Raw genomic sequence first — 27,668 nt, 5'->3', positions numbered from 1 at the left:
GTTCTCTGTATTTCCTGGATTTGAATGTTGGCCTGCCCTACTAGGTTGGGGAAGTTCTCCTGGATGATATCCTGCAGAGTGTTTTCCAACTTGGTTCCATTTTCCCCCTCACTTTCAGGCACCCCAATCAGACGTAGATTTGGTCTTTTTACATAATCCCATACTTCTTGCAGGCTTTGTTCATTTCTTTTTCTTCTTTTTTCTTTTGGTTTCTCTTCTCGCTTCATTTCATTCATTTGATCCTCAATCGCTGATACTCTTTCTTCCAGTTGATTGAGTCGGTTACTGAAGCTTGTGCATTTGTCACGTATTTCTCGTGTCATGGTTTTCATCTCTTTCATTTCGTTTATGACCTTCTCTGCATTAATTACTCTAGCCATCAATTCTTCCACTTTTTTTTCAAGATTGTTAGTTTCTTTGCGTTGGGTACGTAATTCCTCCTTTAGCTCTGAGAAATTTGATGGACTGAAGCCTTCTTCTCTCATCTCGTCAAAGTCATTCTCCGTCCAGCTTTGATCCATTGCTGGCGATGAGCTGCGCTCCTTTGCCGGGGGAGATGTGCTCTTATTTTTTGAATTTCCAGCTTTTCTGCCCTGCTTTTTCCCCATCTTTGTGGTTTTATCTGCCTCTGGTCTTTGATGATGGTGATGTACTGATGGGGTTTTGGTGTAGGTGTCCTTCCTGTTTGATAGTTTTCCTTCTAACAGTCAGGACCCTCAGCTGTAGGTCTGTTGGAGATTGCTTGAGGTCCACTCCAGACTCTGTTTGCCTGGGTATCAGCAGCAGAGGCTGCAGAAGATAGAATATTTCTGAACAGCGAGTGTACCTGTCTGATTCTTGCTTTGGAGGCTTCCTCTCAGGGGTGTACTCCACCCTGTGAGGTGTGGAGTGTCAGACTGCCCCTAGTGGGGGATGTCTCCCAGTTAGGCTACTCAGGGGTCAGGGACCCACTTGAGCAGGGAGTCTGTCCCTTCTCAGATCTCAACCTCTGTGTTGGGAGATCCACTGCTCTCTTCAAAGCTGTGAGACAGAGTGGTTTGCGTCTGCAGAGCTTTCTGCTGTGTTTGTTATTGTTTACTGTGCCCTGTCCCCAGAGGTGGAGTCTACAGAGACAGGTAGGTTTCCTTGAGCTCCTGTGAGCTCCACCCAGTTCGAGCTTCCCAGCAGCTTTGTTTACCTACTTAAGCCTCAGCAATGGCGAGCGCCCCTCCCCCAGCCTCACTGCTGCCTTGCCGGTAGATCACAGACTGCTGTGCTAGCAATGAGGGAGGCTCCGTGGGTGTGGGACCCTCCCAGCCAGGTGTGGGATATGATCTCCTGGTGTGCCTGTTTGCTTAAAGCGCAGTATTGGGGTGGGAGTTACCCGATTTCCCAGGTGTTGTGTGTCTCAGTTCCCCTGGCTAGGAAAAGGGATTCCCTTCCCCCTTGCACTTCCCAGGTGAGGCAATGCCTCGCCCTGCAGCTCTCGCTGGTCGGGCTGCAGCAGCTGACCAGCACCGATCGTCCGGCACTCCCCAGTGAGATGAACCCAGTACCTCGGTTGAAAATGCAGAAATCACCGGTCTTCTGTGTAGCTTGCGCTGGGAGTTGGAGACTGGAGCTGTTCCTATTTGGCCATCTTGCTCCGCCCCTGGTTTAGTCTTTTTCAATTTGCTCTATTCAGTTTCAGCTAACAATAAGTATCTGTGAAATGAACTCCTGTCTAAACTAAGAGAAAATGTGGAATTTTTGCTTTTTTACTCTCCAGTGAAGTTTCAAATTGGTTTCTTCAAAGATTTAGTCCATTAAGGTTAATGTAATCTATATTTTATTTCTGCTATTATTGATTTAAAATGTTTTATAAGAAAGATAAGAGAAAATTACAGATAGTTGAAGACAATGGCAAGTTTTCAGTTCCATTTTCTAATATATCTTAGAAATGATATAGACTAAGAAAGGAGAAATAAAACTTCACAGATGTCATGCCCATGGCATAACTTGAAGACAGAGAAACACCAATTTCAAAATTACTCTGACCAGTAAAAGAAATAACTCTGCTAAATCCTAATGCAGGTCTCTCATCCTCCTGCTCCCTGCTTTCACTCTGACCTGTTTTGGGACAAGCAAAGACAGCTAGTGAACAGCCACAAGTTGATCTAAAACCACTGCCAGAAAGACTCACTTGACCTTAAGTCTGAAGAATACTAAAAAAGTGCCTTGGTAGATCAGAGCATGAAGAGTAAGCATTCTTTCTTTTGATGATGCCCAATTTGTCAAATTTTTAAGTTCATGGAATCATGCTTTTGGTGTCGTATCTAAAAGTCTTTCGCCAATTCAAGCTGTCAAATGTATAGGCATAAATTAGTCCACAATATATTATAATCCTTCTGACATCTCTAGACTCTGTAATGGTATCAACTCTCATTCTTGGTATTGGCTATTTGTGTTTTCTATCATTTTTGTTTCTAATTAGTCTGATAGAGCTTTACAAATTTTATGGATTTTCTCAAATAATTCTATTATAATGCTGGCACTGAGGCTATGCCTAACATTTCTTTGCAGACATAGATACCTAGGTTATTTCTATGCATGCGTTCATCCATTCAACAGATATGTGCTGAGTACCTACCAGGTGCAGGCCCTGGAAATACTTTGGGGGAAAATAAATGCTTTCGTAGAACCTACATTCTTATGAAAGAGACAAACAATAAACAAGATAAATAAGTCAAATGTACAGATGTTAGTGATAAGATGAAAAAAATAAAGAAGAGAATATAGACCTGGAACGTTAGAGGTTGAGATTTTACTTTTAAATAATAACCAGGGAAGGCCTTAGTGAAAAGGTGACTGTATTAGTCTGTTCTTACATTGCTATAAAGAACTACCTAAGACTGGGTAATTTATAAAGAAAAGAGGTTTAATTGACTCACAATTCTGTAGGCTGTACAGGTGGCATGGCTGGGGAGGCCTCAGGAAACTTACAATCATGGTGGAAGGCAAAGGGGAAGCGGGCACATCTTACATGACCAGAGAAGGAGATCTTGTGAGAACTCACTCACTATCATGAGAAGAGTAAGGGGAATATCCACCCCCATGATTTGATCACTTCCTACCAGGCCCTTTCTTCAACACTGGGCATTACAATTCAACATGAGATTTGAGTGAAGACACAAATCCAAACCATATTATTCTACCCCTAGCCCCCTCTAAATCTCATGTCCTTCTCACATTGCAAAATACAATCATCCCTTCTTAATAGTCCCCAAAGTCTTAACTAATTTCAGCATTAACTCAAAAGTCCACAGTTCAAAGTCTCATCTGAGATAAGGCAAGTCCCTTCATCCTATGAGCCTGTAAAGTAAACAACAAGTTACTTACTTCCAAGATGTGACGGGTACAGTTATTGGGTAAATACATTTGTTCCAAAGGGGAGAAATCAGCCAAAGGTAGGAGCTATAGGCCCTGAACAAGTCTGAAACCCAGCAGGGCAGTCATTAAATCTTAAAACTCCAAAATCTCATTTAACTCCATGTCTCATATCTAGGCCATACAGATGCATGGGGTGAGCTTCTAAGGCCTTGGGCAGCTTTGCCCCTGTGGCTCAGCAAGGTTCAGCTCTGATGGATGCTCTCAAGGGCTGGTATTAAGTACCTGTGGCTTTTCCAGGTGCACAGTGCAAACTGTCAATGGATCTACCATTCTGGGGTCTGGAGGACAGTGACTATCTTCTCACAGCTCCACTAAGCAGTGCTCCAGTGGGGACTTAGTGTGGCGGCTCCAACCTCACATTTCCCCTTACCTCTGCCCTAGTAAAAGTTCCTCATGAGGGCTCTTCCCCTGCAGTAGACTTCTGCCTGGACATCGAAGAGTTTCCATACATCCTCTGAAATCTAGACAGAGGCTTCCAAGCCTCAACTCTTGCCTCTTTGTACCTGCAGCCTTACCATGTCATGGAAGCCACCAAGGCTTATGGCTTGCACCCTCTGGAGCAGCATCCTAAGACATATCTGGGATCCTTTCAGCCACAGCTGGAGCTGGAGTGGCTGAGAAAGAGGGATCAGTGTTCTGAGGTTGCATAGGGAAGCTGGGCCCTTGGCCTGGCCTACGAAACCATTCTTCCCTCCTAGTCCTCCAGGCCTGTGACAGGAGGGGCTGTCACAAAGGTCTCTGAAATGCCTTTGAGGCATTTTCCCCATTGTCTTGGCTATTAACATTTGGCTCCTCTTTACTTATGCAAATTTCTACAGCCAGCTTTAATTCCTTTCCTGAAAAATGGATTTTTTTTTTCTACCACAGGGTCAGGCTGCAAATTTTCCAAACTTTTATGCTCTGCCTCCCTTTTAAATATAAGTTCCAGTTTCAGATCATTCCTTTGCTCATGTATATGAGCAAATGCTGTTAGAAGCTGCCAGGCTACATCTTGAATGCTTTGCTGCTTAGAAATTTCTTCCATTAGATACCCTAAATCCATCACTCTGAAGATCAAAGTTCTACAGTCCCCTAAGGGAGGGGCACAGTGACTCCAACCTCTTTGAAAAGGCATAGCAAAAGTGACCTTTACTCCAGTTCTCAATAAGTTCCTCATCTCCATCTGAGACCACCTTAGCCTGGACTTCATTGTCCATATTGCTATCAGCATTTTGGTCACAACAATTTAACAAGTCTCTAGGAGGTTCCAAACCTTTCCTCATCTTCCTATCTTCTTTTGAGCCCTCCAAAACAATTTAACAAGTCTCTAGGAGGTTCCAAACCTTTCTTCATCTTCCTGTCTTCTTCTGAGCCCTCCAAACTGTTCCAACTTCTGTCTGTTACCTGGTTCCAAAGTTGCTTTTACATTTTTAGGTATCTTTATAGCAATGCTCTACTTCTCTGTTACCAATTTCTATATTAGTTCGTTCTCACATTGCTCTAAAGAACTACCTGAAACTCAGTAATTTATAAAGAAAAGAGGTTCTGCAGGCTGTACAGGGAACATGGCTGAGGAGGCCTCAGGAAACTTACAATCAGGTGGAAGGCAAAGGGGAAGCAGGCACTTCTTACATAGCCAGAGAAGGAGGAAGAGGGTGAAAGGGGAGGTGAGACATACTTTTAAACAACCAGATCTCATGTGAACTCGCTATCATGAGAATGGAAAGGGGAAAATCCACCCCCATGATCTAATCACCTCCCAGTAGGCCCCTTCTTCAACACTGGGGATTACAATTCATCATGAGATTTGGGCAGGGACACAAATCCAAACTATATCAGTGACTTCTAACTAAAGAAATACCCTAATGAATTGAGAGTGTGTGCTCAGGTATCAGGATAAAAGCTTCCAGGCAGAGGGTAGAGAAAGTGCAAAAGCACAAGCATGCTTGGTACATTGAGGAAGAGCGAGAAGATCAGTGTGGCTGGAGCAGAGAGACTGAGTGAAGGGGTCAGAGAGTTAAGAGAATTAGTACAGGTGAGATTGTACTGATTCTTTTAACTGTCTGACACCCTCGCTCAGTAAAGATCAGATTGTGCCAGGTCTTCAGGTCATCGAATCTAGATCTAGTATCTAGATGCCTGGACTGTGGTGGTAGCAAGAGGTGTTCAGATTCTGGATACATTTTGAGATACAGCTCAGAAGTTTGAAAAATAAGCAGGATTTCCTGATTAAATGGTTTTGGAGTATGAAAGAAAGAAGCCCAGGACACCACCATGATTTTTTTTTTTTCTGAGTAACTAGAAAATTGAGGTGCCACTAACTTACATAAGGAACAAGATGGGTGAAGCAGATATGGGAGAGAACATTGTTTTGCAGCATGTTTTCCCCAAGTTCTCACCTGACTAGGTTATTTAGCTTAGTCTTTGTCCTCAAAGCTGTTGAAAATGAAGGTAAATGTTCCACTTAGTTAAAACAGAGAAATAGAATTAAATGTTGTATTAACTGGAAGGGTCCTTAGAGGTTGCTTTATTTATCTTAATTTTATTTTTAAAAATTATTTTTAAAAATTTTTGTGGGTACATAGTAGGTATATATATTTATGGGGTACAAGAGATGTTTTGATAGACATGCAGTGTGAAATAAGCACATCATGGAGAATGGGGTATCCATCCCCTCAAGCATTTATCCTTTGAGTTACATACAATCCAATTACATTCTTCACATTATTTTTAAATATACAATTATGTCATTATTGACTATAGTTAACCTATTGTGCTATCAAATAGTAGGTCTTACTCATTCTTTCATCCTTTTTGTACCCTTAACCATCCCCAACTTCTCCCAAACCTCCACTACCCTTCCCAGCCTGTGGTAACAATTCTTCTACTCTCTATGTCCAGGAATTCAATTGTTTTAATTTTTAGCTCCCACAGATGAGTGAGAACATGCAAAGCTTGTCTTTCCTTGCCTGGCTTATATCACTTAACATAATATCTCCATTTCCATCCATGTTGTTGCAAATGACTGGATCTCATTCTTTTTTATGGCTAACTAGTCCTCTACTGTGTAGAAGTACCACATTTTCTTCATCCATTCATTTGTTGATGGACACTTAGGTTATTTCCAAATCTTAGCTATTGTAAACAGTGCTGCAACAAACATGGGAGTGTAGATATCTCTTTGATATACTGATTTCCTTTCTTTTGGGTACATACCCAGCAGTGGGATTGCTGGATCATATGGCAGCTCAATTTTTAGTTTTTTGAGGGGAACCTCCAAACTATTCTTCATAGTACTAATTTACATTCCCACCAACACTGTACAAGGGTTTCCTTTTCTTCACATCCTCACCAACATTTGTTATTAGCTGTCTTTTGGATGTAATCCATTTTAACTTGGGTGAGATGACATCTCATTGTAATATTGGCATTTCTCTGATGATCAGTGATGTTAAGTATCTTTTCATATTCCTATTTGCAATTTGTATGTCTTCTTTTGAGAAATGTCTATTCAAATATATTGCCTATTTTTTGATTAGATTATTAATTTTTTTCCTATATGATTGTTTGAGCACTTTATATATTCTGGCTATTAATCCCTTGTCAGAGGGGCAGTTTGCAAATACTTTCTTCGATTCTGTGGATTGTCTCTTTACTTTATTGATTGTATCCTTTGCTGTGCAGAAGAGAGATTACTTTAGAAGCAAGGAAACAGAAGACCAAAGAGGGCAAATGATGCTTTTCTTTCAACTGAAATGGTGGCAAAAATCTGGCTGATTCTATTGATTAAGTTCCACAATAACATCTCATGAGCAGATATACTGGTATATCACAACTCGGGGCTCCAGCCAAGATCTGAGGAATATTGACTCAAACAACTTCTTAATCTAGGCCAATTCTTCTGCTTTTATTTGGCCACAGTATAAATGGGAACAAATTTAACACCAGCTATGGGAATATGTAAGGAAGAATATGTTGTTTATTGAATTGGATCTTCATCATAAGAAAATTCTCCTTAACAGGACCAGAAACTAATTTCCTTTCAATAACATTTGTTTTTAGGTAATAGCATTTTGGAATAAAAATGAATTAACAGCTCAGGGTTCTAAGCAGCTGTTTAACATTGGGCAAGTTAGTTTGTATCTTGGTTTCCTCAGGTAGAAATTAACTATATAATTAATAATTTTTATATACTCCCTCCTCTAGGAATACTTAAAAAGGTACTTGAAAGGTGACAAGGTTGAAACAGACAATTTTAAGTACCCTTCTTGTACTTACAATTTGTAGGTCTATCATTATTACTTTGGTGGGTAAAGTGGAAGTAATGTAGAAATGTATTCCATGCATGCAAACACTTAAATAACTAGCATTCAGTCAGTGACTAATGGCAGTAATAAAGAATCACTGAGTAGGATGCATAGAGGAAATATGAGCCTTCAGCAGAGTTCTCAAATTTAAATTTACTAGCATAGGAATAAAAATACAATTAGTAAAAATGGTTTGAGTTATATCTGTAAAGACTGAAAACGAGAGTTCTTACCATAAGAGAAAAAGGGTAAGAATCACTTGTCCATGGAAAATAGAACTTTTTTTTCATGTTGTACCAAAACACCAAGGCTTTAGTCAACTAGATTTGCTTTATGGTGTACCAAAGCAATGGCTTCACTAGTTTCACTGAATTTGTTTTCCTTTTCACCTTCCTTTAGGGAAGTCATATAACTTTTATAGCTTGAACACACTATTCTAAGTAGAGGCACATTGATCACATCCCTGAAAGTTGAATACAGCTGCAAATGGATATAGACAAATTCCATTATTGGCTCAACATAATGGGTAGCTTTCCAGCTACTGGCTGCTCGTATTAGGTAGCTTTCAGTGTTTTGCTTTTGTAAAATTGATTTTTTAAAAATATGGGCAAAAGGGGAAACATCGCAAAAAACCTTGATTGACAACCTTACTCCTAAAGGCAATGTGGAAGAGTTCAATGAGGGTGAGCCCTCTCTCGCCTCTGAGGTAATGTGTTCTGACCTGCTCTTTTATAGCGGAGTAGGGAGTAGAGAGCAGCAGATGCATGGCCAGATGCCCTGCTGGCTACCCTGCCAGCTGCTGCAGCTCTGAGGAGCCCTGTGTTCCAGGATGAAATTCATGGTCAGCCTTTGACCAACCTACAGGGGCTCTTACAAACACTCAGGGAAGCTGGAGCCAGATAATGAACCACAGACTCTGCTCTGCTTATCTTATTTTAAGAGTCTTCCTCTAAGAGTGTAGCAGTCCCTTCCTTATTCTACCAAGTTTGTGCTAAGTACTTACTTTTTTTGAGCTAATTTGTGTTGTTTAGGGCATGCAAAGCTGGAAAAGCTATAAAAAAATAAGAGAATTCTTAACATAAAAACCAGATAATGGTTGGTTGTTGGGGTTCAGGGGAAGATAATAATTTAAACAGGCACACAGAGGTCTTCAAAGTGATCAGTGATCACGTTCTTAAGTGGAGATAGGTAGGAAAATGATGTTAATTTTGTTATTAATCTTAAAATTGTAGTTCTTTTCAGCATGTGTGCTTCACAATAATAAAAAATAAGATTAAAAAAATGAAAAAGGACATCTGCAAACCTACGTTTACAGTCTTGCCTTACCACTCATTGCCAGCATGAACTTAAGAGGGAAGTTTCTAGATATCAACCAGTTTATAACCAATTCTAGGTATTGTTGAAATCCACAAATGTTCACAGTTTTGGGGGAGGGGATATTGAAACTCTGCTTTTTTTTTTTTTTTTTTTTCCCCTTCAGCTGCATTATGAAAGAAATTCAGAAAACAAAGAAAGCCCCCAAACGTTTTTCCTTATATTGCCATGCCTGTTCAGGAGTGATCTCCAAACATTTCTTCATGTAGCGAAATAACAAAGCTAGCCTCACCAAATGCTGTGAAAATTAAATAAAATAACACCTATAAAGTTATTTGGTCGTAGTAAAAACTTCTAATAAATATCAGTTTCTATCCTCCTAGCCTTAGTCAAATTAATTTAATATATGTGTACTTACAAGTTTATATAATATTTTTATTGATAAAGCTAGAGAAACGGGTAAATATATAGTAAACTTATAATTTACTTGACACAATTAGTATACTCAAAAATCAAACTCCATCGAATTGCTATATTTCATTTTTACTTAGGGTGGGTAAGTACCTTTCACTTTATGACAGGTAAAAATTAGTTTAAAATACTGTGAATAAAATACAATTATGACTACTGAGAACTTACTTGGTAAATACAGGATACACTTCCTTGCAAAATTTAACTCTGACAGTAGAGGTAGTTTGTGTAGTAGTATGTTGTTATGCATTTGATTATTGATCGATAAGCGAAATTCTATCTAATTTTTAAAAACGTTTTTGATAGGGAGTAAAATAGTTTGAGAAACTCCTAAAACTGTGACAAACTAGGGTGCTCTCCACTCATTTTTCTTTTCATATTCTTTTTTCTATTGCTTTTTTATTCATTTGTAGATGCATAAAACATTTTGTGCCTGGCTCTGTGCTTGGCACTGGAATTCAAAGATAAGTTCAGGTTTAAAGAATACAGGTTAGAAGGGAAAGGGAAACATATAGTCAGAGATGAAGGTATAAGAATAGAACACACTTTAAGAACAGTGGTAGCAAAACAAAGCACAGAGTGTTCTGAAGATTAAAAGCATAATGCCCTTTTGGCCATGTTGACATCACAGCAAGGGAAAATACAAAAACAAAAAAGGGGGATCAAACTGTGTTCTTTGGACACGTGGTGCAGATTTAACAGCTGGCATTAAAGGAAGAGAAGCCATTTAATGATTTTTTAGTTTCTATCTCATTTAATAAGCAGAGCATCTTCAAACTGGAAAGTCTTGAATAATTATGATTAAGAAGGATTTGAGGTCCATGACAGATGAGGCATTGAATTACCTTAAGCAGAATTCCACAAATCACCAATTTCATAGTAACCCTAACAGGTAACTGCCATCCTTGATGCTGTTCTCTTTCCAGTTTTACAGTTAAGGAATCCGAGGCTGAGAGGGATGACACAGGTAGTACCTGACAGAGTAAGGATTCCCAACTCAGTCTATCTTTCTTCAAAGCTTTGTTCTTCCAAATATTTTGCAAGGTTCCCCAAAGTTTTCTCAAGTTTAGGTCCCCAAGGACTCAGTTCTCAGTTTCCCTCAATTTGTCCACAGTTATTCTCAACTTGAGATCTTGAATTGTAAAAGCTCCAAACCCCTCAGAACAAAACCTTGTGGGGTGGCAATCCAGTCTCTGAGTTTTGAAGCTTGAATCTCCTAAATTTGAATCCTGAGCTGTTAAGGAATTACCTAAATGTTCACCTTTCTGCCCTATGGTGGAAGTGCTAAGTGCTAAACTGTGAATATCAGTGGATGTTTCGCTTCTAAACCTGAGTGCTAGACCTTTAGTTAAACTGAGCCCGGAACCAGAAATCGTGTTGGGGATGGGAACTCTCATGTGTTCCAGCCATAATAAACATTTTTCAGGGTTTTTTCTGGGCTGCTGACTTATACAACTGTGATTTTCTCTGCCTGCAGGCTGAGTCTCCTCTTCCCTCCTCTCAACTAACTCTCCTTCATTCTTAGGCTAAGTGACATGTCCTCAGAAGGCTTTCCGGGACCTTCCGATTGGGTTGAAAACTGTTTGCTAATCATTTATATGCCACACTACTTCCTTTTTGGTAACATTCATCACCCTGTAATCTTTTGCTTATTCTCTTTTTTTCTGCCATACCCTATTTTTTTCTGGCTGTACTCCCATGTGCCTAACACAGTACCTAGAACATGTTGAAGCTGAGGTTCAGTAAATATTTGAATTGACGAATGAATGAATGAATGAACTGTCACGATCCCAGTGGTGGTGGGTGTGAGGGTTGATAAAGATGTCTGAAATCATACCACATCAGCAAAGAAGAGCATTTCACAATTTTGGTTTCAATAAATGAAAGCTCTGTGCTGAATGGTCCTGCCAATTTCTCTGTCCATGTACTCTATTAGACATAGCAGTCTCATACAGACTGAAACCTGTACTGTGAGCATTTGGAGCTGTCCCCCATTGTGGAGATTTAGAGCATGTTCCAGACCTATTATTTAAAGTCTTTCTTCAGCACCATTATCTCTGGTAATCAGTAGCTTCAGCTTGTGCTCTTCACATTTTGAATGTTTCTATGACATCAGATTATCCTTCTTCTCACCCTCCACATCAGAGTTGTTCATCCTAAGCCTCATATGAACATCAACTTAGAATTTCTATGGATGAATCTTAGTTACAGATTCATTTTTTAAGATAATGGACTGCATGAACTTGAATGTGGATGTCTTTCCTGACAGCTTAAAGAAGGGAAAAATAAGCTCAGAAAGGTGTGAACTGATGATGCCATAATTACTCATCATCAAAAATACACTTACCATTTTTTTGGTGCATATGTTTTCATCAGTAATTTCTTTTCCTCTCTCTCTCTCTCTCCCTCTCTCTCTCTCTCTCTCTAGTAGTTTAAAATCTTTTAAAAAATTATTTCAGTAGGTTTTTTGGGGAACAGGTTGTGTTTTACATAGATAAGTTCTTTAGTGATGATTTCCGAGATTTTAGTGCAGTCATCACCGGAGCAAGGAGTTAATTATGGCAAAGTCAAATTATCGTATATAGAGCACATGCTGGGTGTTGTTGACTTGGTCCTCTTGGCCTACTCTTCATGCTTTGCATACTGTTCTCTGACTGTGGCAATAGCGCCAGAGCAGACCTGTGTGGACTGCATCAATGGGCTTCTTTGTCCCCCAGCACTGGGCTGAGTTCAGCCCATCAGAGGCACTTGTGAGATATCAGAGGGCAGGAGAGTGAGGTCAGAGTATCAGTTCCCTTGGCTCTCTCCTTGATGGTGGGCTGTCAGCCTTTATAGAAGGTCGGGGCCACTGTCAAGTGTCCCTTGTCTTATAGTTATCCTGTTCTGGTAACTGTTCCCTCCTTATACCCCTTCAGACTTAAGCCTACATTGTCCTAGATGTGAGTACTGCATGGTGCCATGTTGGATTTCCCTAACTTCGGAACACATACTCCTAGAGTTCCTTCATTAACTTTTTTAGATTGTCTTCTAATTGAAGTATGTTTTTTCCTCCCCGGAATCTATCTTATACACAGGATATTTGTGGAATTGGAAAATGCTTGTGTAATACACATGATTATGGCAGTCATTGATAATAGAAGCAAAGAATTTAAACCTCTTCTTTGATGAGATAATTTGGATATAGTTTGCTAGTATTACACAGAAACTTTTTAATATTCCCAAGAGTACTCTATTTTGTTCTTAAAGCTTTGTTCTTCCAAATGTTTTGCAAGGTTCCCCAAAGTTTTCTCAAGTTCAGATCCCCAAGGACTCAGTTCTCAGTTTCCCTCAACTTGTCCTTAATTATTCTCACCATAAATGTCTGGCCCCAGAACTCTTCCAAAGAGCATTTCAAAGTAGGAAGACATGACACATGAAATAAATTAAACCACCAAGGAGAAGCTAAAAGGGAACAATGACATTTCAGATGTTGTTTTATAAAAAGGCAAGTTCCTATAACTTCCATTATTTACTCACAATTTCATTCTCTCACACAGTTTGAGTTCTAATTTATACAAAAAAAATGTCAATTGATGATACACACAAACCAAAAATTTGTTACATGCACCTGACATTTTTCAGTCATACTTTAGCTGGCTCCTGACTGAAAGTGACAAGCAGCTCAGGCTCTTATCATTTCATTCATAGAATACTAAGGCAGGGTGTGATGTAGTGTGACTGATCAAACAGAAAGTTCATATTTGAAGAAATGAGAAGAGTTCATGGGGAAAATTGAAACTAATTGAATCAAAACAAAGAATTGCTATCTAGAAGACTATTTGGAAGTTCAAGGGATTTGGTAGTGCGTTGTGAAGATGGATGCTCACACTCTATGTACAGTGTAAACAAGAGGGAGAGAGAACAGGGTAAGAAAATATTAGTTCTGGCTTTATTTTTATTTTTTTGTTTTGTTTTGTTCTTTGAGACTGAGTCTTGCTCTATCATCCAGGCTGGAGTGCAGTGGTGTGATCTCGGCTCACTGCAACCTCTGCTTCCTGGATTCAAGCGATTCTCTCACCTCAGCCTCCCAAGTAGCTGGGATTACAGGCGCCCACCACCATGCCTGGATAATTTTTGTATTTTTTAGTAGAGACAGGGTTTCACCATGTTGGCCAGGCCGATCTCAAACTCCTGACCTCAGGTGATCCACCCACCTAGGCCTCCCAGAGTGCTGGGATTACAGGCGTGAGCCACCGTGACTGGCCCTAGTTCTGCCTTTAAAGTCAAGAAAATCTCTGCTTCTGGATCATGAACAAGTCACAAGGATGCCATTAAAAACATGGCTTTCAACTTCCTTTTTCCCCTGTTGAGCTCACTACTTATTTGAAATGAATATAAAATATTATATATACACTAGAACACACTGTGGCTCAACCTTTGTATTTTGTTCCTTTTTTTCTGTGTAGGGTTGTACATTGAAGTCATTTGCAGTCAGTTTAATAGGGAACAAACAGGCTTTAAACTTCACTCCTTTGACAGGAGGGATTAATGTATTCCACAGTTATGTTCTGAGAGTTTACAGTGTGTCCCTCTGCAAAGAGGGGTGAATTCAGTGTGAATAAGGCAAAGTCATCATTGCTCTCATAGGACTAAGGAAAACCACTTTAATTGTTTATTGCTTCCTCAACCCCAGAGGAAGGGCCTAGGGTATGTGCCCAGAGATTAAGTAGTCAGGGCAAAAACAGTGTCAGTGTTGTAAAATGAGAACCAATGACTTATTTCATTCCTCTCCCTAAAGTGGTTTGCAAACTTGCTAGTTGTGTATAATGTTACTCTCTAAATATCTGAGTCTAATTATTCCCATTGATAATTGTGCGTGTAATAAAATGCGAATTCTGGAATTTCTTTTATTTTTACTTTCCTAGGATGAATCTATATTACTCTTGTGGCTGACCACACTGCCTGAAATAGTTACATTCCATTTACAATTTTAAAACTTCTGCTGTAATAGAATTGTGCTTTAAAATATTTGTAAGGATTTTTAAAGCACAAAGTCGAAGTTAAGCTGAGTACTTAATATGGAGCTTAGTTTGTATAAAAGCAGTTCCATGTGATAAAAGTGTATCGTAGTGGAACAGGAAGTAGAGAAAATTACTACACGCGCTCTGGACTCAAGCATGCAATCCACTCTACTCAGAAGCTAATTTACATTGCTGGCATTTTCAATAGAGATGGATTATTCCATCTCTCACTATGTGGGGCAACAAGCACTAAAGGGATCAGGAAAATGAGGTATGTAAAAAACACGGTTTTCATGACCTAATCTATATGTGAGTGCCATAGGGGTGGTGGCTAGTTATATTCTTTCTTAGAACCAATATTTATATGTTGTGATAAACACCTTATAAAAATACAGCCATGAAAATGGAGGTTACTAAGCTTTTAACCATGCTAAATGTGGCTAAATGGGTGAAGAAAATTTCTTAATAAGTATTTTCATAAATAGAAGAGCTGTATTTGAAAAGTGCGCCCTTGAGCTGCAATGAACATGTCTTTTGTTGAAGTAGTGAACATGTCTTTTGTTGAAGTAGTGCTATGGAGCTATGGGCTGAGTTGTTCCTCTTTTTAATAGATGATTTTGCTGGGTTTCATTGGCTATTAATGTAAAATTCTACAACATAGTTTTATAAAAACCATTTGCAGAGAGGTTTGTAATATAATCTAGTAACATCTAGTAATTCATCTTTCTTGAATTGCTTTCAAATACCTATTACTTAAAAAGTTGTTTTACACATTTTACTTTTGCGTAGGAGAGGCAGGGATTAAGCGACACCACTTGTGACATAAAAATACAAATAGAATCTTGTATTGCTTCTCCAGGCTGCAGTTAAGAAAGCTAAGGAGAGCAGCAAGGCATGCGTTTTGTTCTGTCAACAACATGCGAGCAGCTTTTACTGTGTTCACTGCTCATGCAAGGGGTGCCGAATCCATTGTGCCTGCATTTGTAATATGCCTAAAACTATAAAAATTCATTGTGCCTGCAGTTGTAATATTCCTAAAATCAGCAAAAACAAACAAAAATGTATCAGATACATTCTGGCTTTTCAGATATAGAATGACAGAGTTGTAATTCTGTCACAGACTCATATATAGTTCACAGAGTGCTAAAGAGATTATGATAATCCAGGACTTTTTATAAAAATGTATCTGAAAATTATATGATTGCATATGATTAATATGTGTGGTCACAACAACTAAGACAGAAGATGCTTTAAAACTGAAAAAACAAAATTCTACTGAAATATCTTTGCTGTTCCTTCAAGAAGTTATAAGTACAAAAGCGATAGTAATTTAGAAGGAAATAGGACACATCATTAGGATTAGTGGCTTGCCAAGATAGCACTTGTCATTTTTCAAATAAATGGGAAGGAAAATCATAGATTGTTATTTTTAAATTTTAGAATAAAAGATGTCACAACTCAGACATTCTATTTAGCTCAATGTAAACTTAGTATTGGATGAAAAAATAAAGTTTTGTAAACCAGATTAAAAATTGAGATATAAGTAAAGTTGCTAATTATTATTTTTCTTTCTTTAAAAAGACAAACAAAGGGCAGGTGTGGTGGCTCACACCTGTAATCCCAGTATGTTGGGAGGCTGAGGTGGGAGGATCACTTGAGCCCACGAGTTTGAGACTAGCCTGGGCAATATGGCGAGACCCCGTCTCTACAAAAAAATACAAAAATTAGCTGGGCGAGGTAGCATGTGCCTTTAGCCCAGCTACACAGGAGGCATAGTCTGTTGAGATAAGTCAGAATAATTGTTTCTCCCATTTTAATGGATGAACAAAATGGAGGCTTGTTCTTGATGTTTTAGTATGTTACTATTTTGTGTCAGTTTTGTGTCATTTTTTTAGTTACATGAGAACTTATCTTGCAAGTTCTCAGTCCCAGTTCTTTCATCTTACTTTTATAGATCCCTGATCCTATTTTTTTCACCCTTAATTTTACAGTTTTTCTTTTTCAAAGCATTCTTCATGTTTGGAAGATATTGTCTCTCCCCCTAATTTTTGAACTTCCTCTTGTCTACAATAGAAACTATGCAAAGCAATAAATACAGAAGATAAGAGAGAGGAAGTGAAAACCTAAAGAGGTTAGTAGAAGCCAGAAAAGTGACAGAGAGAAGGGAAGAGGGTTAAGAATTTCAGCAGGAAGATGATGGATGGTTCCTCATGTAACAAACCTTGATGATCTCCTGTCTCTTCTACCTCATCCATCTTGTTAACTCAGAAATAATGTGATTCTTCTAGAAACTCACCCCTTACTCAGGAATCACCTTTTGCCAAAACCAACATTAGGCTCAGTCTAGTTTTTATAAGGGGAAATTATACTCTCTTAGAAAAGACATTATAAGGAATATTTCTTTAAAAAGAAGCAAAGAATAGCTACTAAGAATCACTAGCTATATGAGGAAAAATTCTATGAAATACAGAGACCAAAGCAAGCAAACACAAATAAGCAACTCAGGAGTAAGTTCTCTGAATTGTGATCTGTGCAGTCTTTATCATTAACATCCCCAGAGAGAGAAGAGAAAATTTTTGTGCCTTTAAAAGCAGAAAAGTCTTATAAAAAGTAACATTTGAAAATAAGGTTTTTTTGAATATCAAAAATATAATTTTCATAGATATAATCTAAAGTTGAAGAAATTTCCCAGAATATAATAAATAATATTGAACATAAATAATTGGAAAGAGAAAAGATAAGAAAATTAAAGGACAATTCCAAGATGTCCAATCCAAAAAGGAGGAGTTCCAGAAATGGTACATTGGAAACAGGAAACAAAATGATCAGATAAATAGGGCAAGAATATTTCTTAGAAAAGGACACATTTTTTTTCCAGATTAAATGGTCAGCACTGTGAAGAAGAGACTCCCTTCAATAAACAACCATGTAATTTTAGAACACCAGAGACAAAGAAAATATCCAGAATCAAAATTACATCATGCTTCTCAGTAGTAGCCATAAAACTATAATTTATTAGAGCAAGCCCTCCAAAAATTATCCTCAACTTGAATTCTCTACCCAGCCAAACTATCAGTTAAGTTTAGAGGTAGGAAAAAGTCAGTTTTAGATGTACACCTTCTTTAAAAATTCACCTATGCATGCTTTATTAGGCAGCTGTCAGAAGATTCGCTGTACTAGAACAAAGAAGTCAACTCATAGAAAAGAAGATCTGGGATACAGAAAACAAGGACTACAATACACAGAAGCAAAGTAAAGAGAATTCTTGGAGAGATACTGTAGGAAAATTCAAAGACAACATACATACATCAAGTCTAAACAGCAACTGGTCCAGATTTTCCAAAATTGAAAAAAAAATACCCACATAATATGTCAAATGTATTAAAATAAGACTTACATTGATGGAGAAGAGAGTTTGATTGAATTAGTCATATGTATATAGAGCACTGAGAAAATGAAGAGAATTTTTATCCTACTAGGTTTGAGTTTTTAAGGAAGCTGTACCTGAAAAGACACTATAGTTTACCACTTAGCTGTGATTAGCACTTGCATTGTCATATTTTAAACAGTAAATAGTTATCTAAAAAAAGTCATGATATAATGATTCTGGAATGATACGGCGTCATGAAGGGGGTCTGTGTGTGTGTGTGTGTAAGAGAGAGAAGTGTGAAGGTATGGTGTAATGGGAAGTCCATAGGTAATGCCAAACCTGAAAAATCAAGAAGTAACAATATAACCAAAGCTATGTGGTTATAACATTTAAAATTATAAAATAGCCAGCGAAAATAGTTAAATTGAAATGTATTACCTCTGGAGATCAAGACATGGAGAGAATAAATTAAAATATGCACATGTATAACTTCACTAAAATAAAAAATGGAATTAAAAATAAAGTAATAGCTACAGGACAAAATAGTCACAGATGCTATTCCTTTATAATAAAAGTTGCATATATATTATCTACTGACCCATTTTGGAAATTATTATTATATTGTATAATTTGATATTGGTCCTTCATGTCATTTTTGAAACTTACAAAGTTATCTCTTTAAAAAAACATCAGTTTGGTTGATTTTAAATGGGCCTTGGGTAGCTAAAGGAATCACTGTTGAATGAAAATCTATGAAAAATATTTGTGAATATGGCAGCATACTCTTCAAGCTCCTCCAAGAAGTAAAATTTGTTTGTGAGTTGCTGAGACTTTACTGTCTTCCTTTCTATTCCTGGCCATTACACTGCCACAGACAGCATTGTCTGGAGACGTGGAATCAAGATTGATAAAGGCCAGTAGGGAAAGCAACTAAGATTCTCCAGACCTGAACATATTGGAGGGAAAGATGGCTTATGAGGTCCTTGGATCTTTTTATTGTCCTCTTTATACTGGGAAGTTTGTGACAGTTTTTAAAGAGGGATGAATCTTGGAACATTCATAAAGAGAAGAAACAATACTCATTTATCACACCTTTTACTTTCTCTTTAGCCTCCCCTATAACCTGGCCCTGTCCCAGTTCTGCAAAAGCATGCCTTCTTTGGGTTCAGTTAGTGATACCGGTAAGAGTTGAACCTCTAATTGTAATGAGATCCCTTCAAGCTCAGAAGACCTTAAGACACAAAGTTATCAATTAATAACAAAAAAATCTTCATTATAGCATTTTGATCAGAGGAAGAATCACATCCCCTCCCCCCCCCCCCGCCCCACTTTGATACAGGATTTTGTTCTATCACCCAGGCTCGAGTGCAGAGACAGAATCATGGCTCTCTATAGCCTTGACCTCCTGGGTTCAACTGATACTCTGCCTCAGCCTCCTGAGTAGCTGGGACTACAGGCATGTGCCGCCATGCACCGCTAATTTTTCTATTATTTGCAGAGATGGGGTTTTGCCATGTTGTCCAAGCTGGTCTTGACCTCGTGGGCTCAAGTGATTTGCCCACCTTGGCCCTGCAAAGTCCTGGGATAATAGGCATGAGCCATAGCACCCGGCTCACTTTCCCTTCTAATAACAGATTGAAGGACTACATTGAAGGCTGGCCACTGCTCTGACCACTGCCTGCACCACAAAAGTGTTTTTTCCTACCTGACACCTTGATCGCAATTTTCTCCAGGTTTGCAGTGATTTTTAGGACAACAAAGTTCAAGCATTTATTGCCCATATTAATGAAACCTATACTCTAACATCTAGCTGATACCTCTGCTAGAGAAAACTTTCTACCTATACCCAACCTCTGTCTCACCCTCCCAAAAAACACTCTCACCTGACTTCTACTCATACTTCCATTTTCAGCTTGTCATTTTCCCTCAGAATCTGGGATAGGTGCCCCACTATAAGCTTATCATTATAATTAAGCAGCTGATAACAAATCAATATGCTGATTGCCCATCTCTCCCTTTAGTCTGTAAGACTTGTAGAGGCAGGAAAAAGCATCTTTTTTTTTTTTTTTTTTTCCACTATTGGCTTTCTTGGACCTAATACAGTTCCTGGACCTGGCATCAGAGGGACTCAATAAATAATTGTTAGCTTGGCTGGATTTGCTATTGTCTCTACTTCTTAAAATGTAGTCTTATATTCTCTATCACATTGTGACTGATTATGAATAAAAGAGTCCATCTTTCCTAAGTCTATACCATCTATAGTACATTAGTTTCTATTTGAATGGCACAGAGTAATTATGGCAATTGCTAGTCTCCACCCCAAATTGGAATGTTAAAATCTGTAAAGTGCTTGGCTTTCTTAGACGTGAAGTTCTTGGAATCCATTAACAAATAAATGCATCTTCATTTTATAATATAGTAGGTCTAGAGATGATGAGACAACATCTAATATACTTGAGGATTGTATTAGATGAATGGCAAGTCATTTGGCACACTAAAATGCTCTTAATATGATTTGTTTACAATCTTTCTGTTTTATTGCAGCCGGGGATCTGACAACAGACTGGCTCACCGGCGGCAGACGGTTCTCCGTGAGAAGGGGAGAAGGTTAGCTAATCGAGGACCAGCATACATGTTTAGTGATCGCTCAACAAGCCTATCTATAGAGGAGGAACGCTTTTTAGATGCAGCTGAATATGGTAACGTCCCAGTGGTGCGGAAGATGTTAGAAGAATGCCACTCACTGAACGTTAACTGTGTGGATTACATGGGCCAGAATGCCCTACAGTTGGCAGTGGCCAATGAGCATCTGGAAATTACAGAACTTCTTCTCAAGAAAGAAAACCTCTCTCGAGTTGGGGATGCTTTGCTTCTAGCTATTAGTAAAGGTTATGTTCGGATTGTGGAAGCAATTCTCAGTCATCCAGCTTTTGCTGAAGGCAAGAGGTTAGCAACCAGCCCTAGCCAGTCTGAACTCCAGCAAGATGATTTTTATGCCTATGATGAAGATGGGACACGGTTCTCCCATGATGTGACTCCAATCATTCTGGCTGCCCACTGCCAGGAATATGAAATTGTGCACACCCTCCTGCGGAAGGGTGCTAGGATTGAACGGCCTCATGATTATTTCTGCAAGTGCAATGACTGCAACCAGAAACAGAAGCATGACTCGTTTAGCCACTCCAGATCTAGGATTAATGCCTATAAAGGCCTGGCAAGTCCGGCTTACCTGTCATTGTCTAGTGAAGATCCAGTCATGACGGCTTTAGAACTCAGCAATGAACTGGCAGTGCTGGCCAATATTGAGAAAGAGTTCAAGGTAGGTCATTAACAACAGAGACTTCACCCTCCACAAGCCACAGTCAAGGTGTATTTATCAGCTTCCACCATGTGCTCAGCACTGTGCTGGTTACTGTGGACACTAGGTAATTTTATAAGTTTATTCAACAGGCTTTTTATTATAATCATTGTAGCAAAAGTTGTGATCACTACCATTTAGTGATGCTCTACTGTCTGCCAGACATTTTACATTTATTATGTCTAATCTTTATCCCTCCCCCTTGAGGAGACATTATTAGTTCCTGTCTAGATGGGTAAATGAAAGCATAGAAAGTTTTGGTAATGCCCAAGATCAACAAATGGGAAATGACACAGCTGGGTTCAGAATCCAGGTATAGTGCTCTCTGAAAAGTCCAGGCATTTTCCTCCCAGAAAACACTATTTCTATGTTCAGAGCACAGTGATAGATGCTGTTGAGGTCAGAAAGAAGAATAAGCTTAAGGAAGTCACAGTTGACTTGAGAGACAAATGCACACATGAATAAAAAATAAAACTACCAGGTAGAGGTAAAAGCAACATACTGTAGAAATTCAGAGAAAACAATATTTAATTCCTATTAGGCTGCAGGGAAGTTATGTGGAAGATGGCATTTCAGCTGTATGTGGTGGAACAAGTAGGATTTTGGAAGGCAGAGAACGACAGAAAAGATACTTTAGGCCAAGGTACCAGCAAAAGCAAAAGATTGGAGATATAAAATAGTAGGAAATTAGAACTTTGACCAGTCAATCTCTTAATAAGAGGTATATGGAGAGATAAATGGTGTCAGATGCTGCCATTGTCCATATGGGCTGTGCTACATATGGAGAGGATGAAAGCTTGCATCCCTAGCCAAGATCTTCCCTACGGCTATCTCTAAACTCCCTCTACCTGTTTGAGGTAGTTCTGATCTATCTTCTAGTGCCCATCACCTTTTACCATGGATTATTGTTATTTATGATGTGCTTATCTCCTTTACTAAATAATGCAGGTTGGAAACAGGTTTGATTCATCAAGTACAATGTTTTACAAAAGTGAATATTGGTTTCATTTTTTTCTATTCTATATGCTGTGAGAAGGCTTGTTTTTCTGTACTCTGTTCTTGAGGTATTGCAGCCCAGGCTTTCCTGGGCAGCTTCTTGGTGCCACTGTCACTGATGTTTCACCCCAGTATCAGATGTCATGTGTCCATCTATCCTCAGGTCCAGTCTATCCAGAAAGGATAGAAAGAGGAAATGGCTACGGAAACACTCAGTATGTGATTGGCTCTCAAGGTAGAGGAAGGTGTTTTCCTGCAGCTACCTGGCAGCTAACAGGGCAAGACAAGCAAATGGTCCTTTTCAACCCTGTCTCAGATTCTTACCTACTTTTTGCTTGAATCTTAGGACACAGAGAAATTCACCCGATTCAAATTAAAGCATTTTGAACTCTGATGAATATTATTTTCAAAATCTATATTACTAAATTTGCCTAATTTCAACATTTCTGTTTGCTTTACTGTATCCTTGTTTACATGCTTTCTCTAAACCACTGAAGACTATTATATTCTTTATTTGTTCATTAATTCACTTGCCTGCATCTTTTGAGTCCCTGCTCTTTTTTATTGGGGATAGTTGAGGATGAGGATGGCGAGGCAGTACAAAATACAAAGATAATTCAGTCAGCAATCCTGTCCTCAATTAGTTTATAATCCAATGTGACAGAAAAGATCTGTGTGTAGTAACTATCATATTAGGCATGACCTTATGGAGTGAGGAGGGGGCTAGTGGCTCAAAGGTGGGAAGAATCACATTTAACCAGGATGTAAACCCTTCATGGTCCCTAAATGCATTGCAAAATGTTGAGGCCTCCACATGATGATGAAGACGTAAAGATCTGGACATTCTTCTGTTTGTTCATCACACCCTTCTTTCTGCTCTCATCAGTGTGAAGTGTATGGATTAGCCACTTTCCTCCCATTTATGCTTCTCTATTTGCTCCATTGTCTTGAGCAGTTACCCAGAGCCTCTGAACATGCATACCTTTTTCTAATGCCCTGCCTCTGTGAAGGTTTCAAGGCAAGGAAAAGATAAATCTAACCGAAAACATGAATGTATTTAGGAGTATGTTATTAATGTCTTTTAAAAATCACTTTCAAAAATTTGATTACTGTTAAACAAGAGTAGCAGTTTAAAAAGTATATCCTAGAACTTGACAATTTTTATAATTAGAAACCTGACTCAAAATTATTGCACAAGGAGAAAGGGCAGTTGTTGGCTTGATTTTTAAGGCCTTTTTACAAAAACAAACAAGAAAAGATTTCTTCCCTGCCAGGTATCACGCATTAAAACAAATACTCTTTTTCTCTGAGATTAGTTTGGACAGCCTTGCTGCATACAGGGCTGAGCCTCCCTTGCCTTCACGTGTAAACTAACAGAGAAATCGCATTCCCCCACCACCCATGGCTACTGCGACACTCACTCTTGTCCCAGCATCCCAGCCTCAGTTTACAGCAGGATGGGACCTTACAGGAATAGAGAAGTTGATGTCTCTGAGGTGAGGTTTGCTGCTGAGTCTGCTGCTTCTGCCCTTAAAAATAACTTTTTTTCTTACTTTAAATAATATATCACCATGTTAGAAAATAATAATATAAAAATGAAGGAAGCTTTAAAAATCATTCCTAATTTTGGCCGTCAAGAAATAAACACTGATACACCACAAACATGCCAGCACATACCCTTTCGGTCTTTTTTTTTTCTTTTTAATCATTTTAAATAGTCAACTCCCTTAGAGTCTCAGGAAATAAATGTCACTGAGGCTGGATAGCTTAGGCCTGGTCAGCCTCACAGGGACCTGAGAGATTGCATTGGCCACAGGAGATCCTCCCTGTTCATGGTATGTATGTATGTATGTATGTATGTATGTATGTATGTATTTTGCTCCCTTTCCATCTGAAAGATGTTTGAAAAACTCTGTGTTCATGTGTTCATTTGCACAGTTTAAAATTAATATCTATTTTTTGTCTTCTGTAAGCATAAATGTTTTTAAGGGATATGATTTCTGCATGGCATACATATTGCCATTTAAGAATAGAACTCTTCAGTTCTCCTTCAGATACATGCAAAGGACTCTAAATGTTATAATGATTTCATGCCCACCATCAACTAAGCGAACAACATCTTTAATGTTCAGAATAGCTGCATCTTTCCTTTTACTCCTGAGGTTATATTTTCAGTCCAATTTCCTTCACAAATGTGATTCCTCATATTATAGCTTTTTATTATTGTAAAGTCTCTTAAAATCGCTTTATATAGATATCAACATATATATCATATATAAATAAAATATATATAACACACATATATATGAAATTTTAGAATTTGTTTCATTTCCTCTTGCTAAAAGGCTCTGGATATTGAAAATACTCTGGAAAGAGTTGTCATTATATCTATTAGCATATTAGATCAAAAACTACAAAAATAAACCCAGTTGTTAAAATTAATTAATATGGGCCAAGCGCAGTGGCTCATGCCTGTAATCCCTGCACTTTGGGAGGCTGAGGCGGGTGGATCACGTGGTCAGGAGTTTGAGACCAGCCTGACCAACATGGTGAAACCTGTCTCTACTAAAAATACGAAAAAATTAGCTGGGCATGGTGGCGCGCACCTGTAATCCCAGCTACGCAGGAGGCTGAGGCAGGATAATCGCTTGAACCTGGGAGGCAGAGGTTGCAGTGAACTGATATCGTGCCACCACACTCCAGTCTGGGTAACAGAATGAGACTCTGTGTCAAAAAAAAAAAAATTTTTTTTTGAAAGATAAATTTTAACTATGTGACACAATTCTTATTGGATGTATTTTTTAGTGGTATTAATCATGTTCACGCTTTTGCTATATATTTAAGGAAAGAAAAATGTGTGTGTATATATATACACAATATAAAATATGTATATATACACAATTTATATATATTTATGTATATGTAGCTAAAAATTAGTTGGTATGGCAGCCGGTATGTTATTTTAGTCTTTGTTAATAGGATATATAAACTATTAAAGATTTTATGGAATAAAATTAAAAGAGGATAAATAGTAGGAATAAATATTTCTAGATATGATTGGATAACAATTTTACTGGATTAAAATTCTAAATCAGAAAGAAATCACATAAAATTTCATCCATGGATTTTGACCATTTTCGTGTAAAAATTTTGAGTTCTGTAAACCATTCCAAGTCACATTTAAAAGAATCACTCTCACTAAGCTTTTCTGCCTTACCTGTTTGAGATACTTTTCTTTTCTAGCCAATGATACATCTGAAAGATATTAAGAATAATATAAGGAATCATTTACATTTCAATACTTGACAAAGCATTGTTTGGTATTCGGTATTCCCTACCGATGCTGTCTTTGCCTATCTCTTTCTGGACTCTCACTCAAGAAGTGTTCATTCTTTGACAATTGTTGGCAAATGAAGGGGAAAAGTCATTAAAAATGGCCTTTGTTTCTGTCTCCACCCTGCACTCGCCATCTGAAATCAGAACATCCCAACATGAGCCAAGGTGCTGCATTTCTATCACTAAGCTTCATCTTCAGCAGAAGTGTGTATTTATTCAGGGAAATACAGGAAACCCTTCAGGGTTTATAGTACCTGGATACTATACAAGGGGGACTGTCTGTTGTTTAAAGGGGGACTCTCTTTTGTTTGCTACATGGGTGGGTGGGTGAGCCAAAGATGCATTTTCAAGGAAATCCATTTTAGGAAAGCGGAAGATCTGCAAATTGATTCCCTAAAATTTGTCCATATTCTACAGCTCCTTGGAAAGTATTCATGTACCTCTGTGTGAAGACGATTCATCTATTTTATGACAGTCAGAGAATGAGACTTTTCTTAAAGATTTTATAAGCTCCAATATATAGCTTGCTTTTCTAAGCACCTTCCAAACTGTCTCCTACTACAATAACCCATAGTCCATTAACAAAAGAGACCATGGGAGATGTTACTGGGTTTCCGAGGCAGTTTTATCCTGTGCCTTGAACCTTCTAAGCCTAAATTTTTTGTTACTCATATCACCACATGTATAGCTGGTTCCAAGCAGAGGTGACACCAGACCTCAGCAGAGAAATCTAACAATTAGGTGGAGCCACAGGAACAAGAAGAAAACCAAGAGATGTTGGGGAGTTGCAGGTTTTAAAAGAAACTGGGGAAATATAATAAATATTTTTACCCATTCAAATTCAATTTTTATACTGAATCTTTATAAATAGTTTTAGGTTTTGGTAGCATGAGACCTCAGCCATCTTAAGCTTAAAATTGGGTTAAGACAATTTTGGCAACACACACACAGTCAGTAAAAAACAGAAAACCCAAAACTTTGACTGGTTTTGATACCAAAGAAGGACAGCAAAAGCTCTTGGTTTTTCTCCTTGACTTGAGTTTTCATTCAAATAAGGGATAACAGACTTAAAGACAAGGAGATCAATACCAGGGATGGTCTTGTCCACCAATACATTCCCCAGCAATCTTAATTTCTTTTTAGTTCTCAGTATGTGTCTATGACTTACGTCTCTAATTCCCTCTTTTTTTGAACCTATTTACCTTTTAGGTTTGTGTCTTTGTAGTGACACACAAGGTTTCCTTTTGTTCCCCTTAAAAATCCTCTCTTTTGGGGCTTGTCAGAGGGTGGGGGACAATGGGAGGGAGAGCATTAGGACAAATACCTAATGCATGCGGGGCTTAAAACCTAGATGACAGGTGGGTAGGTGCAGCAAACCACCATGGCACATATATAACTATGTAACAAACCTGTACGTTCTGCACCTGTATCCCAGAACTTAAAATAAAAATTTAAAAGGGGAAAAAAATCCCCTCTTTTATACAGCAGGAATCGTCCTCTTCTCTGTCATTCTGGATAGAGAGCTTTTCTGGAGGTCTTCCAGCTCCTTTACATCTTCCTAGAGGTCTGCGCAGGGATGTGCACATGGCCCTCCAGATGCCTCTGCTGCTGACTCTGAGAAAGAGGAAGGGTAGAGAAGCTCCCGCCGTATCTGTTTTTAAACTGTTGCTATGTGTATAATATTCAAAAAATGCCTGGCATTGTTTCAAAGATAACTATCCTCCAAGAAAATGGCTGCTTTCAAAAGTACTTTTTGTTGGGACAAAGATGATGTGACTGTTATCAGACCTTAACAGGGTGACAAAGGGTGTCACATGCAAAATAGTCTGTGAGGCAGAATCACAGCTCCAGAAGAAGAGAGCTTGGATCCTGACCAAAGAGGAAGAAGAAAGTGTACCTTAGCTGAGCTTTATGAATTATTCTGTTATTTACACTCTATGCTATAGCAAAATTTAAGTTGTCCATAATGACGTGAAATTAGGAGAAGGCCAGCAAATGAAATAACCTTTTCAAGGTCATATAGTTATTTAAGTGGCAGGGCAGAAATTCAAATCCAGGTATGCTTTCTACTCAGCTATGTTCCTTTCGTTACATCAGTTAGCAAAATGTGTTGCTTACCTACTATGTAC

The 27,668-nt window shown here is 38.4% G+C and overlaps 1 protein-coding gene across 3 annotated transcripts in view; it reads left to right on the top strand.

The window, feature by feature from the left end:
• TRPC6 (transient receptor potential cation channel subfamily C member 6) overlaps positions 1–27,668 on the top strand; it is a 140,759-nt gene that overhangs the window by 65,609 nt on the left and 47,482 nt on the right. For all 3 annotated transcript variants that reach the window (XM_025358518.1, XM_025358517.1, XM_025358516.1), the window contains exon 2: positions 20,394–21,168. In XM_025358518.1, the coding sequence (XP_025214303.1) occupies positions 20,394–21,168 (775 nt within the window). The remainder of the gene's footprint in view (positions 1–20,393; positions 21,169–27,668) is intronic.

The sequence above is a fragment of the Theropithecus gelada genome, chromosome 14 (genome assembly GCF_003255815.1).
Source record: "Theropithecus gelada isolate Dixy chromosome 14, Tgel_1.0, whole genome shotgun sequence".
NCBI lineage: Eukaryota > Metazoa > Chordata > Mammalia > Primates > Cercopithecidae > Theropithecus > Theropithecus gelada.
The sequence above is the reverse complement of the archived record's forward strand: the minus strand, read 5'-3'. Positions and strand labels throughout refer to the sequence as shown.